Source organism: Haemaphysalis longicornis, unplaced genomic scaffold (assembly GCF_048455015.1).
Source record: "Haemaphysalis longicornis isolate Haplotype H1 unplaced genomic scaffold, Haemaphysalis longicornis Haplotype H1 scaffold_12, whole genome shotgun sequence".
NCBI classification, from domain to species: Eukaryota; Metazoa; Arthropoda; class Arachnida; order Ixodida; family Ixodidae; genus Haemaphysalis; species Haemaphysalis longicornis.
Genome location: NW_027526225.1, coordinates 105,328,898 through 105,342,901, shown reverse-complemented (window position 1 = coordinate 105,342,901; position 14,004 = coordinate 105,328,898). Strand labels below are relative to the sequence as shown.

General features: G+C 49.2%; 1 protein-coding gene across 1 annotated transcript in view; it reads right to left on the bottom strand.

The window, feature by feature from the left end:
• The window catches only part of LOC144163195 (vitellogenin-6-like), a 52,135-nt gene that overhangs the window by 19,011 nt on the left and 19,120 nt on the right, over positions 1-14,004 (bottom strand). The window contains exons 7-13 of the mRNA XM_077694027.1: positions 13,659-13,845; positions 10,698-10,894; positions 7,381-7,549; positions 4,932-5,096; positions 3,813-4,013; positions 3,282-3,499; positions 876-982 (exon numbers count right to left, since the gene is read on the bottom strand). Coding sequence (XP_077550153.1) covers positions 876-982; positions 3,282-3,499; positions 3,813-4,013; positions 4,932-5,096; positions 7,381-7,549; positions 10,698-10,894; positions 13,659-13,845 — 1,244 coding nt within the window. The remainder of the gene's footprint in view (positions 1-875; positions 983-3,281; positions 3,500-3,812; positions 4,014-4,931; positions 5,097-7,380; positions 7,550-10,697; positions 10,895-13,658; positions 13,846-14,004) is intronic.

Here is a 14,004-nt window from a genome sequence, read left to right as displayed (position 1 = left end):
ATGTCGGACATTACCAAATCAACCGAAACAATTTCGGGGGGGGGGGGGGGGGGGGGGGTATTATCGCACCAAAGAAATCGCACGTAGGTACAGATGAGAGACACGTTGAATCATGCTACCATTGATGGACAATGTCCAGAGTGTAGGCTGCGTCTGCGCATGCCCTGTTGACGAATGTGTCGCGCTGATGAAACTGGGATATCGAAGCAGGAAGAAAGCGTGGGAGGGTTGCTTCTTGGAGACACTTGACTTTTCTGTCGCAGTTGTCGACTGCTTGGGTACCAAGCTAAAGATGGAGGGGAGGTGTGGTCGTCAGCGGCATAGAGTTTCATACAATGATAACTAGAGGGGAAACTGGCGCTAGTGTCAACGCGAACACCGCGCGGCGCTTACGCTTCAATGGGAATGATGGGGAACCGAATCGCTTAGGGTAGCAACGGGCCTATGGCTGCGCGGATTGTGTTTTTTGACAATAAAACTCTTATTGCCCGATTCGCCATTTACAAATTACATGGCGAACAGGAAAGTTAGTGACCAATAACTGTTTTTTTACGAAATAAAATAGCCAGTTTGAATAAAAAGCAGACGCGGAGTCTGGGAGGTTTGTGGACCAGGTTTGCCATTTGCCCCGCGTAAGCAAATGCGTTCAGGAAAGCCCAAAACGAAAACGAAACTGGCTGCATAATGTAATGCATACTAACTTCGGCAAGCCATCGAGCGCCAATCCGAATCCAGAACTACCCATCACGCCCATTGCAACGGACCATCGCAGCGCCAGATTCCTCTCTAGTTGTTATTGTATGAAACTCTATGATCAGCGGCCGCGGTAGCAAGGGGAGGAGTTGAAAGAAAAAAAACATTTGAAGCGTCCTTACCGTTGTATCCAGAGTCGATCTGCATGTGGGAAGAGGCAAGGTTGACGGGCTTGTTGAACTTCGGTGTATTCTGCCACAAGGGCAGGACGTAGCGGAGATGCTGAGCACTGCGCAAACATGAGCGGAGGACGTTCGTACCTTCTTCAGAGACCAACGCTAGCGAAAATTTCGACCTTTTAAGAAACCCTATTTTCGCATAGTAATAAAAACACCGCAATGTACACAATATCAAAGTTGTAATAAGCGCGTGCTCGCCGCAAGTTGCAAGCAAAAACCAGCGATTTTGCAACCAAAATTGAGAAAAGCGTACACATAGCCGCCTGGATGAAGTGACCTTTCATCCAGGCGAACGAGCGACTGGAGCGCGTTCTACATGTTGCGAATTTCGGCTGCGAATTCGTAGAAGCGGCGCCGCTCGTGCGGCAGAACTATCTACTTTTCTATTTTTATTGCTGCGACAAATCTCCAAATCCAAAGCAGCGTTCACAGGGGAATGGACGGTTTCGAACACTTGGAAATTAGTCACAGCAACGAGAATAGACCCTTTTGCCACAGAAGCGGCGCCGCATCTGCGAATTTGCTGGAGACATTCACACCTTGTAGAATTCGCTTGACTACACAGAAGTTAGGGAGAAAGCCTAAGTGCAATCTTTTCCGGCTGCCTGGCCGGCCGGAGTACTAAGCACAGAGCCGCCAGGAATGTCATTCCCGTTGCAAGGGTGTTTTTGCGATCCGCCGGCAAGTGCAGCGTCTTCTGCAACGGAGCATTTTAAACGCTTCTAACTGATTAACAAGGCAGCTCACGGTGCAACCAGTCATGTCATAACTGATTTGTTGTTACCTACCACGCGTTAAAATAAATTTAGCCCAGGAGAAATTTCGGTGCAGTTGACCTTTAACCGAGCGGTGGTCAGGAACCCTATTTGAGCTGTGCCTTGTTGGCGAGTACCTAAAATGAGTGCCTTGGTTTGCATGGCCTTAAATCTAGCTCTGCGCTATAAAAACATTGCCCTATTTAGTTAAACTTAAATAAGTGGAAAGCATATAAAAATTACTCCCACCTCCCCTCGCGGGAACCCCTGTGTAGATGCGACGCATAGGGGGTTCCGTTGTTGTTTCCGTTAGGTTGATTCTCCCATCGCGTGAAACGTGCCGTGAACCCCCTGCCGCGGCTATGACGCAACGTGGCGCGGCTATGACGCAGCACAATCCAACACAATCCACTTTAATCCAATCCAATCCAATCCAATCCAATTCAATCTAATCTAATCTAATCTAATCTAATCTAATCTAATCTAATCTAATCTAATCTAATCTAATCTAATCTAATCTAATCTAATCTAATCCAAGTCAAGTCAAGCCAAGCCAATTGAATCCAATCCAATGCCCCTCGCGAGAGAGTGTTCGCTATCGGAGAGGAGAGGGGGTGAGCGGCGGAGAGCGCAGCTCGCGCGGCGAGGAGAATGGGGGAGGGGTGTGGACGGACAACGACAACGCCGTATGGAGGGACAAGGCGAGTGAATGAGATGCCGTCGCATCTAATAATGGGAAGCATAAAGATTAGGTCGGAACTGATTATACAGCTGCGTAATGTTCATGATGGCAGTCCGTTTTTTAACACTTTAAAGCGCAAACGTATCGCTGAATGGGAAGAATTTTATTAAGCGCCGCTTTGGCAATGGACCACCTGGAGATATATCTTACGCAATAGACATGGAATATTTCTTTTGTCCAACTTTCTTGCTTAGCTTCTCAAAGGCGAAATTTAACTTACGGTTGAAAGTCATTATCGCGTCTGGATACTGAGTTTGCCAGTCCAAAGGGTTTATATAAATTACGTTCAACAGGCGCGCACCAGGACCATGCGTCCTTATCTTCATCAAATCTCCTTCTCCGGCAGAGATTCAGTGGGCAAAGCGTGTTCGTGAGCGAGTGTTTGCGGGTACGATACCGCCCAGTGGTGGTTCTTTTTCTGATAGCAGTGATACCTGAGTGGAGTGGAGTGGATAAACTTTATCTAGACGAGATTCAGGCGCTGATGGTTGGACGCCAACCCGGTGGGGGGCCTCCTCTAGTCCGGGAAGCCCTGGTCCGCGCTGGCTGCCCTAGCCCTCTCCACCAGGCTACGCTGGACTGAGAGGTCGGAGCTGGCCAGCTGGCCCACCCACTGTTCGTACGTTGGGTGACGATTTGGGGTAAGGGATGGGGTTTTCTGACACTCCCATACCATGTGGTACAGGTGGGGGGCAGAAATTACATGTGAAATGCCATTTTTTACTGATGTACGGCACACGTTAAAGAATCCATGGCAATGGCCACCTACAGTAGAACGGCTGCGGCCCCAGTGGTCTATGTACATGTGCCCACCATGCCCCATCTTGTGCCGCAACTCCAACCTTCACTCACATTTCACGGTGGCAGGGGTATTTGGACTCGGCCAGGGAGTGGAAAGCGCTGGCGACGAAGTGGGTGACCTGGTCACTCGGCTCGGTGATCATCTCCAGAGCGATGTGGCGCAAAAGGTACAGGTCCGGGTCGCTCACCACGACCACGAGGAAAGTGGCGATACGAATCTCGCTCGGCTCAGTCTCGTTGAAAAAGACGGGCAGGGCGATGGAGCGGGCCTGCGGAGTGGCGAGCCAAGAGCAACGTTCTCAAAGAGCTAGAGTTGTCACTTGTGGATGCCTGGTATATTACAGAAATCGGGGACATTAGCGACGTGTGCTAGGATAAACTGCTAATGCTGTGTCCATGATTGAGTCTCCGCTTCTTTAGACCTCCACACTGCTGGATCTCCCGAATACCGGCGGTAAGTCCACGCAATGTTGAGTGGTGTAAAAATAGTGTATTGGCAGCCTCGCTGAGAACAACTTATACATCTGCTTGCGAAAGCTATTTCAAATCACCCGCCAAAGTTCCAAGCCCGTACTTGCTTACCAGTTCCTTGTGGTGCTTGGCGGCCTGCTTGAGGGCCCACAGCGCGGACATCCTCTTGTGCTCGTTAGCGTGCCACTCGGGGTAGATGAAGCGCTCCAGGTAGTGCAGGGCCTTGCGCGTGGCCAGGTTGCCGGCCGCCCTCAGGTAGACCGTGGTCTTGTACTCGGGCTCGTCGTGCACGTCGTGGGGAGTCACGGTGTACTGCAGGGTAGAGTAAAGCGAGGAAAGGCACGCAGTGAAATTCTCCGCAAACTACATGGATTTCGAAGTACATAGAGTACGTATTGGCAAAAGTGTCCAAGCACGAAATTCTCTTCTGCAGCCGCAGCGGAACTTACGCTGTCCAGGCTACGAATACGGCGGTGATTTGAAGCGACACCCACGTCTTTGCAGAGCCTACGAGCACTCTGATGGGCGCAGAGCAGGGCTTTTACAAAGTTGGTCGTTTTATTAGATGGGATCTCTACGTCATGTCTCTCCTGCTATCACCATTCTCCCCATCATCATCGGTCACGTTTGTCTTGGGGAGGCTCCAATTCTGATAGATTGTGATAAGCGTTGTATTAGTTTTTGAAACAATATTGTAAGAACGTTACTACCGTGCAGCGTCCTTCGCTCGCCAATTTTGTCAGTGCACTGCCTTAGTTTTGTGCATTTTCTTTTTTGTGTGCGTGCTTTGTACTGTCTTTGTTCCTACCATGGACACACCTTGTGTCTTTTTAATTTTCTTCCCATTCTTCTCTCTTTTATTATGCACTGCGGTCCCTTCTTTCGTTTTCAATTCCCATATCGCCATCCCCATGTGTAGGGTAGCCAATCAGTCAGTTTCCGGTTAACCTCCCTGCTTTTCCTGTATTGTTCCTTCCTTCCTTCCTTCCTTCCTTCCTTCCTTTATTTGTTTATTATAGTGAGTTTATGATACTTGGAACACTAGCTGACTTATTTATTTAAACTTACGATATGGTATATCGGTGGGAGGGTAACGATTAATCTTAGCTTTGCAATCGCGTGCGTAGTTTTAGGGTGACATATATTTTGTGTTTGACTGCGTAATGTAGCAGTGTTCGGCTGCCGTATCCGCAAAGACGCTGCGCGATGGCTGCTGCAATTATCACTCACGTTGAACAGGTGCGACACGAGTTCGGGAGCGCAGGTACCAGTGTCCTCGTCGGTGTCGTTGTGTGAGCGGTGGCAGTCCTCCCCACTGGCCACGGCACTGGCGGCCAACTTGCACGACGTCCAAATCTCCCGGTGATTCTTCACGGCCGCCGAATTGCAAGAGTCCTGCGTAATGCCACAAGGTGGAGACAACACGCGGGTAAGTTTATTCCCACCAGTGGCAAACTTGTGAAGAGCCTTTTAAGGACATTTCTAGCAGGCTTGCCTCACACGGCTACCCCGTTTCTGTCTGCGAAACCGGCTAGCTGATGTCTTTTCTTGAGACTATAGTCTGCAGGGTCACGAATTTTTGATGACTCTGGCACCCTGCTACGGCACGCAACATCGTTGTCATTGCTGCAGCGAGAGAGCTTGAGAGGTTGAAAAATTAAAGCCGTTCCACTCAATGTAAAATATGTCGGAAGTGCAGAGCATTGATTCGCCATAATAGGATGTACCGCCGTTATCCGCTTACTGCTACCACCCAATGCAATTCAAATTTCCCGCCTCCGCAGTGCTCGCGCGCCCCCTGCCTGAAACTGCGCCAGCGGGAATTCTGTTCTCTTTTTGCTTGCTTTTCCACCCGCACGTGCCGGCGTTGCACTGCCACATTTTGCGTTTACTATCGTAAAAACCAACCCAACGGGCCTCCTTAACTAAAGGAACGCGGGCGCTGCCAGTTAATTACGTATATTTTCCCTCAAATGTACCTATAGTTTTCTTTGTGCTGAACAACGGGAAAATGTATGACAAGCGCCAGCTTTTCACGAGTTTCGAACGCTTATCACTATTTAAACCGCTTGGTTTTCGAACACTCTGGGGTACGCCGCGAACAACAGCGTTACCCTGGGACGCCGCCTTGGTGCTCTATATACTTCGGTCGAGCGAGCGAGCTAGGACGACAAGGCGAGCGCCTAAAGTGCTGCGCACTTAAAAATCAAGGGAGACCTGAAGTCGAGATTCTGAATGAAGTAATAAAATCCTAGTCTGCGCTAAGAATTGAAGTTAGGTCCTCCAGTGGCTTGTAACGAAATCATCCCCTTGTTGCTGGAGAAAAGCTGCTGTTAGGGTATTTCACTGTTGCTAAATTCCCTGACATAAATTTGTTACGGCTTGGTGATGCGATGAGAATGCATAGATGCGTCCTGGAAAATAAGTAATTAAACGATTCATTGGCGGCTTTCTAAGAATAGGTGGGCACCTATTTTCGCTCCACGAGAACCCAAAGCTCAGCCAGGGGTGCAGTCTTAGCAAAGGCTTTTTCTTTACCACCAAAAAATTTAATTTTATGCCACTTACAAGCAGTAATTGTAGCGCATTTAGTTTCTGATCAAGGCGAAAAGCAAAACGCCCGTGTGTACGAGATTTAAGCGCACGTTAAAGATCCCCAGGTGGTCAAAATTAATTTGGAGCCCTCCACTAGGGCGCACCACATCGCCTGCGTTGCGTCGGCGCGTTAAACCCCCCAATCAATCAATCAGTCAATCTCTCACGATTACGAGTTATAGTGCGCTTTACTTCTCCACCGCGGCGACATTTTCTGCTTGTATTACACATCAAATAACAGGTCTTTAGAGGCGTGGAATGAACGCTTCGAGGGGTCGGACAGTAGCATTTACACGTAAATCAGGTGCCGAAATGGAGGGGGTCTAGAGAGAGTGAGGGAGAAGTTTTATTGAGAGGCAAAACACAGGAAGGACGGCCTGATGATATAAGCTCTGGCCAGCTATTCTGTGCGTGGAAAAGGGAAGCTGAAGGAAGACTGCGGTAGAAGATGAGTGAGAAGGTGATAGCGGAAAAATGAAATAATGGTTATAACACGCCTATACGTATGTAGTTCATGAGTTATAGTTCATCAAGAAGGGCCTATACTACTATTGTGTCGCTGCCAGGCAATTGCTTTGTAGAAATTCCAGCACTGCCTTAAATACCTTCTGGGCACGCGGCTCGTCTGGTCAAGGACGTAGCAGAACTTCGTCCGACACAACACGACAGTTTAAACGGGCCAATGATGTGGCTAATGTTTCTAGAGGGTGCGCGTACCACAGACAACTGCAAGAACATTGCGATATAGTCTATTGTATTGCATGTGCAACATTTGACATCGCTCGCAACGCCGATGAGGTGCTAAGAGCGACTTGTAAAGGCTACTGGAGCCTAGTCGGTGAAACAGGTGCAGAGGAAAATAAAAGTCAAGCAGACGCGGTCTCTTTTCTGAGCTCATAAGGGTCAGCGCAGACGAAAACCCGGGACGGAAACAGTAAGAACGACGCAAGCGCTTGTGTCGTTCCCCCTCTTGTCGCGTGTTTGCACCGGCGCTGACTATCATGAGCGTATTCAAACTCACCCAAATACGCTACCTTATTGCTCTTTTCTCTAGCTTCTAGTGTTCAGCAAGCGTAGCACTTACCGCGATCACTCTGATCATGGCAGGGCTCACTTCCTTCAGGTTCAGGTGCAGTTTCATATAGAAGCGGTCGGCGTCCGACGCGCTCAACTCGTTGTTCTTGATCAAGTCGATACCGAAGGTAACGTGCGGGTTGAGACCCGTGGCGGCAAGCAGGTCCAGGAACAGATGACTGCGAACATATTTTGGGTTAGGGTAAGTTTCAAATACAGCGATCGCGTACTGCAGTCATGGCTTACACATACGGGGCATTAATCGACCAAATTTAGGTGAAAGGTGACATCTATCTCAAATGCAGCGGTGCAGCTGCATTTCAGCCATCCAAAACCTTAAAGGATTTTGTGACGTCGAAAACAGGCTTCGGAAGAGTTTTGCAGGGTTGGGGTAGGGGGAAGAAGGGATGCTGAATGCAATCGATGCAGACGATGACAGTAATGACTTAATAGTTTCATGAACTATAGTGCATGTTTCCGGTGCTTGAAATGTATATTTGTTTAGCAGTGTTCGGTCCTTTGCCTTCCAACTGAATCTTTAATCAACGACTATTTTACGTAACAGATTTCTACGCTCTCAAAGTATCGTATATAATGTGATAATTCCGGTCATTACTAAAGCGAAGCTTCAGTGGTCTCATTGATGGCGTCTATAACGTGAAAACGCGGAAGTGGAAGAAAAAAAACTTCTGGTGGGCACAATAAAACATGGGCACCTCGCGTTATGAAGCCCGCGTCTACCCCATTGCTCCATTTCGACATGGTCGAATCGGTCTGGTACAGTCAGACGACAACCAAAGAATCCGTCACGAGAAGGCGTCGCGTTCAACCGTCTTCGTCGCTTGACTGAGGGATGCATGTTTTTTCTTTACTACTTTCGTCAAGCGGTTTCGTGGAGGATGCGCAAGTTAACCTTTTGACCGGAAACACACCCCCGGCGACACACCCCTCGAAGCGCATCGGTGATTCGCCGGACCCGCTGTCGGCGTGGCGCACAAGGCCCCATTTTAAGTCGTTCTGCTCGCATTGCGGCCGCTCCCGTCGCGGCGGTGACGGGAGCGGCCGCTCAGCGATCAGCCGACCAAACCCACAGCCTCCCACGCATGCTCCGTTGGGGCGCCTTAGGCGACGTGACTCATCTTGCGCCGCGTTCGCCGAGAATGAAAGCGAGGCCGGGCCTCCTCCTGCCAGCGTCGCACGGGACCGAACGGCTTTGAGCCGTGGTCGGCAATGCAGCTACATCAAAGGTTAACCAAGCGAAACCGAGACTCAACCAGACTAAGCCGAGCTTTTGCTTTGCATATCCAAGGTTAGCTGAGCCAAGCTGCTTCCATTTTTTCTTTGGTTGGGGAAGAGCAATCGTGCCTCCTGCGTGACCCTCGAAATTCGCTTGCAAGCGCCATCACGCGAGATACAATCGACATCGCGAAGAAAATTATGGGAAGGAAATCATTAACCCTGCCTACAGGGGAAGCAAATCTCCATTGATAGTAATGTGTCAGAAACAAGATATGGGAAGATAAACGTTAAAGCGGTTCCACTCAACGTGAAAGCTGTCAAGTGCGGAGCAATGATTAGTCGGGGAGCTGTGGCGCCGTTTTTTCCCTCTTTGATACCACCTCTCACGCTCTTCCCTTCCTTTACTCTCTCCACTCTCGAATAACTGAACAGAGGTTCGTTCAACGCAATTCAATTTTCCCGCCTTCCCCGTGCTCGAAAATCTTCTCCCGGAACAACTCGCATCCTTTTCTTCATCTTTTGCTTTTTGTTCACCTGTAACAGTGCGAGCGGGAGTTCTTTTCTTTTTGTGCTTGCTTTTTATCACCTCCACTTTTTTTTTATTTTCTTTCCCCGCAAACCAGAAACACAACACAGTACGCACGTGCTGGAGCCATTCTTCGCCATTTTGAACGCGTCGTTTTTTTTCTGCGGCCACCTTTTCCCGCTGGCTTTCGTAAAAATCGCCCCAACGAACATTCGTAACTAAATGGACGCGGGGACCACCGGTTAAGTACATATATTCCGCCTCAAATGTGCCTGCAGTTTTCTTTGCGCTAAATAATGGGGACATGTAGGAGTTTCGATCTGTTCGGCCTTAATAAACATCTTGTTCTAGTGTTCTCTTAACGTTTAGACGGAAGGCTGAATGTAGGGACAAGCGGGTATCTTTTCGAGGCCTCTGTTTGGGTGCGTGATACACGTGACTCTCGTTAGGTGCGTGACGCCGCATGACACCATGACCGCGGACGAGGTACGACGACAAGCCCGGCCCATAAAGTGCTCTGCACGTAAAGGAAACAGCCCGAACTAGGAATTAGGCGACTATTAGCCTCCAGCAGACGAGTGCTGTCAATGACTGTGTCGTATTGAGCCTCAAGCTCCGGGCCACTTTAGCCAGTTTTTTGTTGTTGTTTGAGGCATGACTTGTCAATCGTTCTAAGATCTGGCGAAAAGGGAGGGGAGGAGCTTAGCTCCTTCCCCCCCTGCTACCCTATGCACTGCTTATCACTGTTATCAGCGATGCGTGGAAAGAAAGCTCAGTTCTTTTTAGTGAAAGGCTTCCTGCCTGGGCACTGACACACTGCTCACCTAATCCTGGTATCTCCGCGGCTTTTTTTAATCTCTCTCGTTGTTTTGATTTCTGTGCCGGCTGATCGACCCAAAGCACGCAGCCGCATCACAGGCAGCATATTTCTAAATAGCCAGTGCCAACGTTAGAAACACTTATGCTGTGTTCGCAGAGCAGTTTATTTAAGAAAAGACCAGTTTTCCCACGTATTGCTTAGTGCAAAGGAAGAGGGGTACAGAATAAACATCTTAAGTTGTTCCCCGTTCAATACTTTCAGATTGGCCAACTATCAACTTTGTTCGTAGTAGCGCTTTGGGTTGTCTCCAGTTCATTGCCTCCGTCGGAAACCTGCGCCTGTGAGGGATTAAAGAAGCGGCGTACGGTTATGCTGTACCAATTTGCCCTGGCTACCACCCTTGCAGGGTATCATGGCCTGACTTTCTTTAGGACATCGAAGCAATTTTTAAATGCTAGACGTCTTTTATTTGATTTCTGTGGCTAATACTCAAATGAAGGATACAGGTCAGCGTTAATTCCCTGCACCCCTCACCATCAACGTCGGCAAAATTATGTCTTGAAGGAGGCAAATCAGTTGCATTGCAAGGGAGAGGGAGGGGATGGGGGAAAGGGGGGATTGTGCTGGTGTGGCATAGGGGGAGGGGGGGGGGAAAGTGCCCCTATTGCACCCCCTTGCCGACTCCCATACCCCTCACAGTTAACGTGGGCCTGATTCCACGCTTATTGGTGAGCTACCTTACCGTATGCTATCCTTGATGTCGTCCGGGGCGTTGGCCACGTGGGTTCGGTAAGCGTCGTTGATTTCATCGTAGTTCATAGTCGCGAACATCTGGAACAGCATCAGGAAGCTCAGGCCTCCGCTCTCCTTCTGGTCGATCTCCTTGATGTCTTCGTCGGTGTATTCCAGGCGCGCCAGCTTCTCCAGGCCGTGCACGAACTGTTGGGAAGTGAAGACGATGATTTTAGAAAGAGTAGCCGGGTGCGTGCTTTCCTTGGAAGAGATTACCGTAGCGCCAATCCATGATATGGTGAGGATAGTTACCCTTTCTTTCTCCGTTCATGTTTTCTTTATGTTATAATGTATATAATGAAATCACGCGTACGTCTGTATGATCGTTGTGGAAAGTTTCTAGGCATTGCAAAAAGTTGCTCGATTACAAAGAATTTGAAGTACAAGCGTACCTCTATAGTGAAACGTGAAGGTTTCGGGCCTAGAATCTGGCGAAGGCGCTTTTCTTTCCTGCTGTCACAAAAATAAATCAGAAACACCTGGATGTTAAGCAGTTGCTCTAGGTATGGTTGTTGCCGGGATACTTCTGGCGGGGCCTTAAAACGTTTGACAAAGTCTGTACATAGCTAAGTAGCTCTACCGTAGCCTCATATTTTACAAATAGCCTCCGTAGTACTAGCTAAAGCGAAAAGCCACCCTTATTTTCGGGGTGAAAAGTTGCTGTTCAATGTCTAATGAACATCACTGAAAACACATACTCACCGCGCAACAATGGGCAAAACTTGAGCCTACAAACACAAAGGCCATGCGCACCACCATGGCACGTCCTCGCCTCACCCCGATTCCAATCTTATAGCAACACGTCCAGCTTAATACTATGACGGACCTTATGCACCAGTGCAAGGAAGCAAGTTTATATACCCAGAACCTCAGCGCTTCATTCACATTTTTGTAATGATCCTCCCTTGACTTCAACCTCAGAGGACCTTCCATCATGGCGGCACACAACAACGTCAAACAATAAGACAACGAAGCTTCGTCGCCGTGACCAGCCATCGCCAACCTCCGATACCACACTTCCTGAAGGTCACTGTGTTTTGTACACAGACGCAGCTCTACTGGCAGACAGAGAATGGAGGGCTTTCGACAGGGCCACACACACGGAAATTACAGGCTCGCGTTGTTACACCACCGACACTCGCTGCTACTGGAGCTCCAGCCTGTACATCACACAATCAGTGCTGCAAGCGCACTCCTTAACATGCCGGAGGCGCATGTATACACGGACTCGCTCAGTGCTATGAAGCATCTGAAGCAAGTGAAGAAGATACTTCTGATCTGCCAGCAGATTCACAGCCTCCACAAAACGTCACAGCTAACGATCCGTGTACACTGGGTGCAAGGCGCACGGGCAGCATATAGTGAACCAATTAGCGGACCATCTTTCACACTCTTCTCCACTCCCACCCCCCTTAATTCTTCCTTAGACCCCTTCCTTGTGATCCGCGCTCCCGTCTTTTAGCACGGAAATCTCTCCTGAGAAGGGACATACGTGCCCTAATTCCCCGCGTGTCTGCTCCCTCCCCCTAATTTTTCCCGGGTGGAGGATGTTTTTCTCAGGAGTCTTCCGGCTGGGATGGCCATCACACATTCAGTTGCTTGAACTTGGGAGCACTCCTAAGACGACCCAGGAACTTGTCCCAAGCGTCCGGCTCCGGCGCCTGAAGCTGATGCCAAGCATCCCTTGCGGACGAGCGCGTGAACAAGGGGAGCTCTAAACGACGCGCTCAGAAGGGTTGGTCTCCGGTGGGATAAACCGGAAGACTACAAATGCTGGAGGCAGGAAGAGAGATACTGCAAATCTCTAATCGGCTTTCAGCACGCAACTTGCCTGCACGCCTACCTGTACACTCGAAAACTAATAAGTTTCCTGACTATCTGTGCTTTTTGCACCCCCCCTCTATCTTGCTTTCATACTTTCCTCCATTTTTCCGGCTTTCCAACTTTATTCTCTTTTCCCGTCTCAAAACCTACTCTCATATGCTGCGTGGCAAAAACACGAAGCAAAAAAAAAAATAGTTTTCAACGTTGTTTCAGTGGGCAGCTCAAGAAGGAGGAGGTTGATTGATTGAGTCTTTTTATTGGAGCAAGGAGGGCGTTTGCCGTAGAGTGGGGAGAGGGATGGAAGGAAGGGGATTACTAATCAAGGTCCATATTCAAACAGGGGATTCGTGTTATGGGGGCCTGGAAGTCTTCACCGGGGTCGGCCCCAGTTAGACTACTCGCGCCAGACCACTCTTAACTGCAAAAGCGGCAATTGTTCGTAATAAAGATGCGTCTAATCCAGTATGTGCTTCATGTGGTAGGGTGTCGGTATTAATGTTTGTTAAACTTTCTGGGCGATGTTTGGCAAAGTGTGGGCATGTCCACACTAGGTGGTGGAGATTTGATTTGACGTCAGTGTTGCAGTAGGGGCATCGTGGGTATGTGTTGAGGCATCTTGTCCATTTCTGGGTAATGTGAGGAGGAATAAAATTTATGTTACACAGGAATTAATTAACAAGGGCCATGGCGGTGAGGGGGCTTCTCATTCCAGAAGTCCCTCGGCGGTCGATGGCACCGGAGCAGTGAGGTTGGTTATGGGCATTATAGATGGACAGCATGATCAGGGATTGGAGTGGGTATGGGAGCAAGGGAAGAGTTAAATGAGCATTCCCAAATCATTGGATATCGGGTGCCGAGTTGGGGCCAGAATTTGCATGTGGAAGGGTAGGAGGTGGATTAGACAGCGTGCAGCAAGGATCCCTGGGCGCACGTGGGTGACTCAAAAGCAATCACAAAGAGAGCACATGACGTTGTAACAAAATAAAGGCTATGCCTACTGTAATTCCATAAGGTAGTATAACGTTCAGTGTTTGTGCTTAGAGGCAAGTCAAGTGAATTCAAAACTTAAGGGAGCAAAGTAGCTTACGATGTCCTTAGCTGAAGCCAGGCCGAACTGCGCAACCAGCGGGTTGACGTGCTTCAGGTTTTCGGGGTTCTCCAGATGGTCGGATGTGGCGAACTCCTGCACCAGAGAGTGCTCCTTCACGGCGTCCTCGGGAAGAGTGGTTTCGCTGGTGGGTGCGTCGTGCTCCGCTTCGAGTTCCAGAGTGCGGCTGCGGAGAGCAGGCAACGACGTCAAAGTTTACGCTTGAGTAAGAAGGCGCTGTAAACTGAACCTAAGGGGATGCACGAATGACCTGCTTGTTGTCCTTAAAAGATAAACATGCGCAGTTAAAGAACAATCAGCGAGAATTGTAAAACCAATTCTTCTT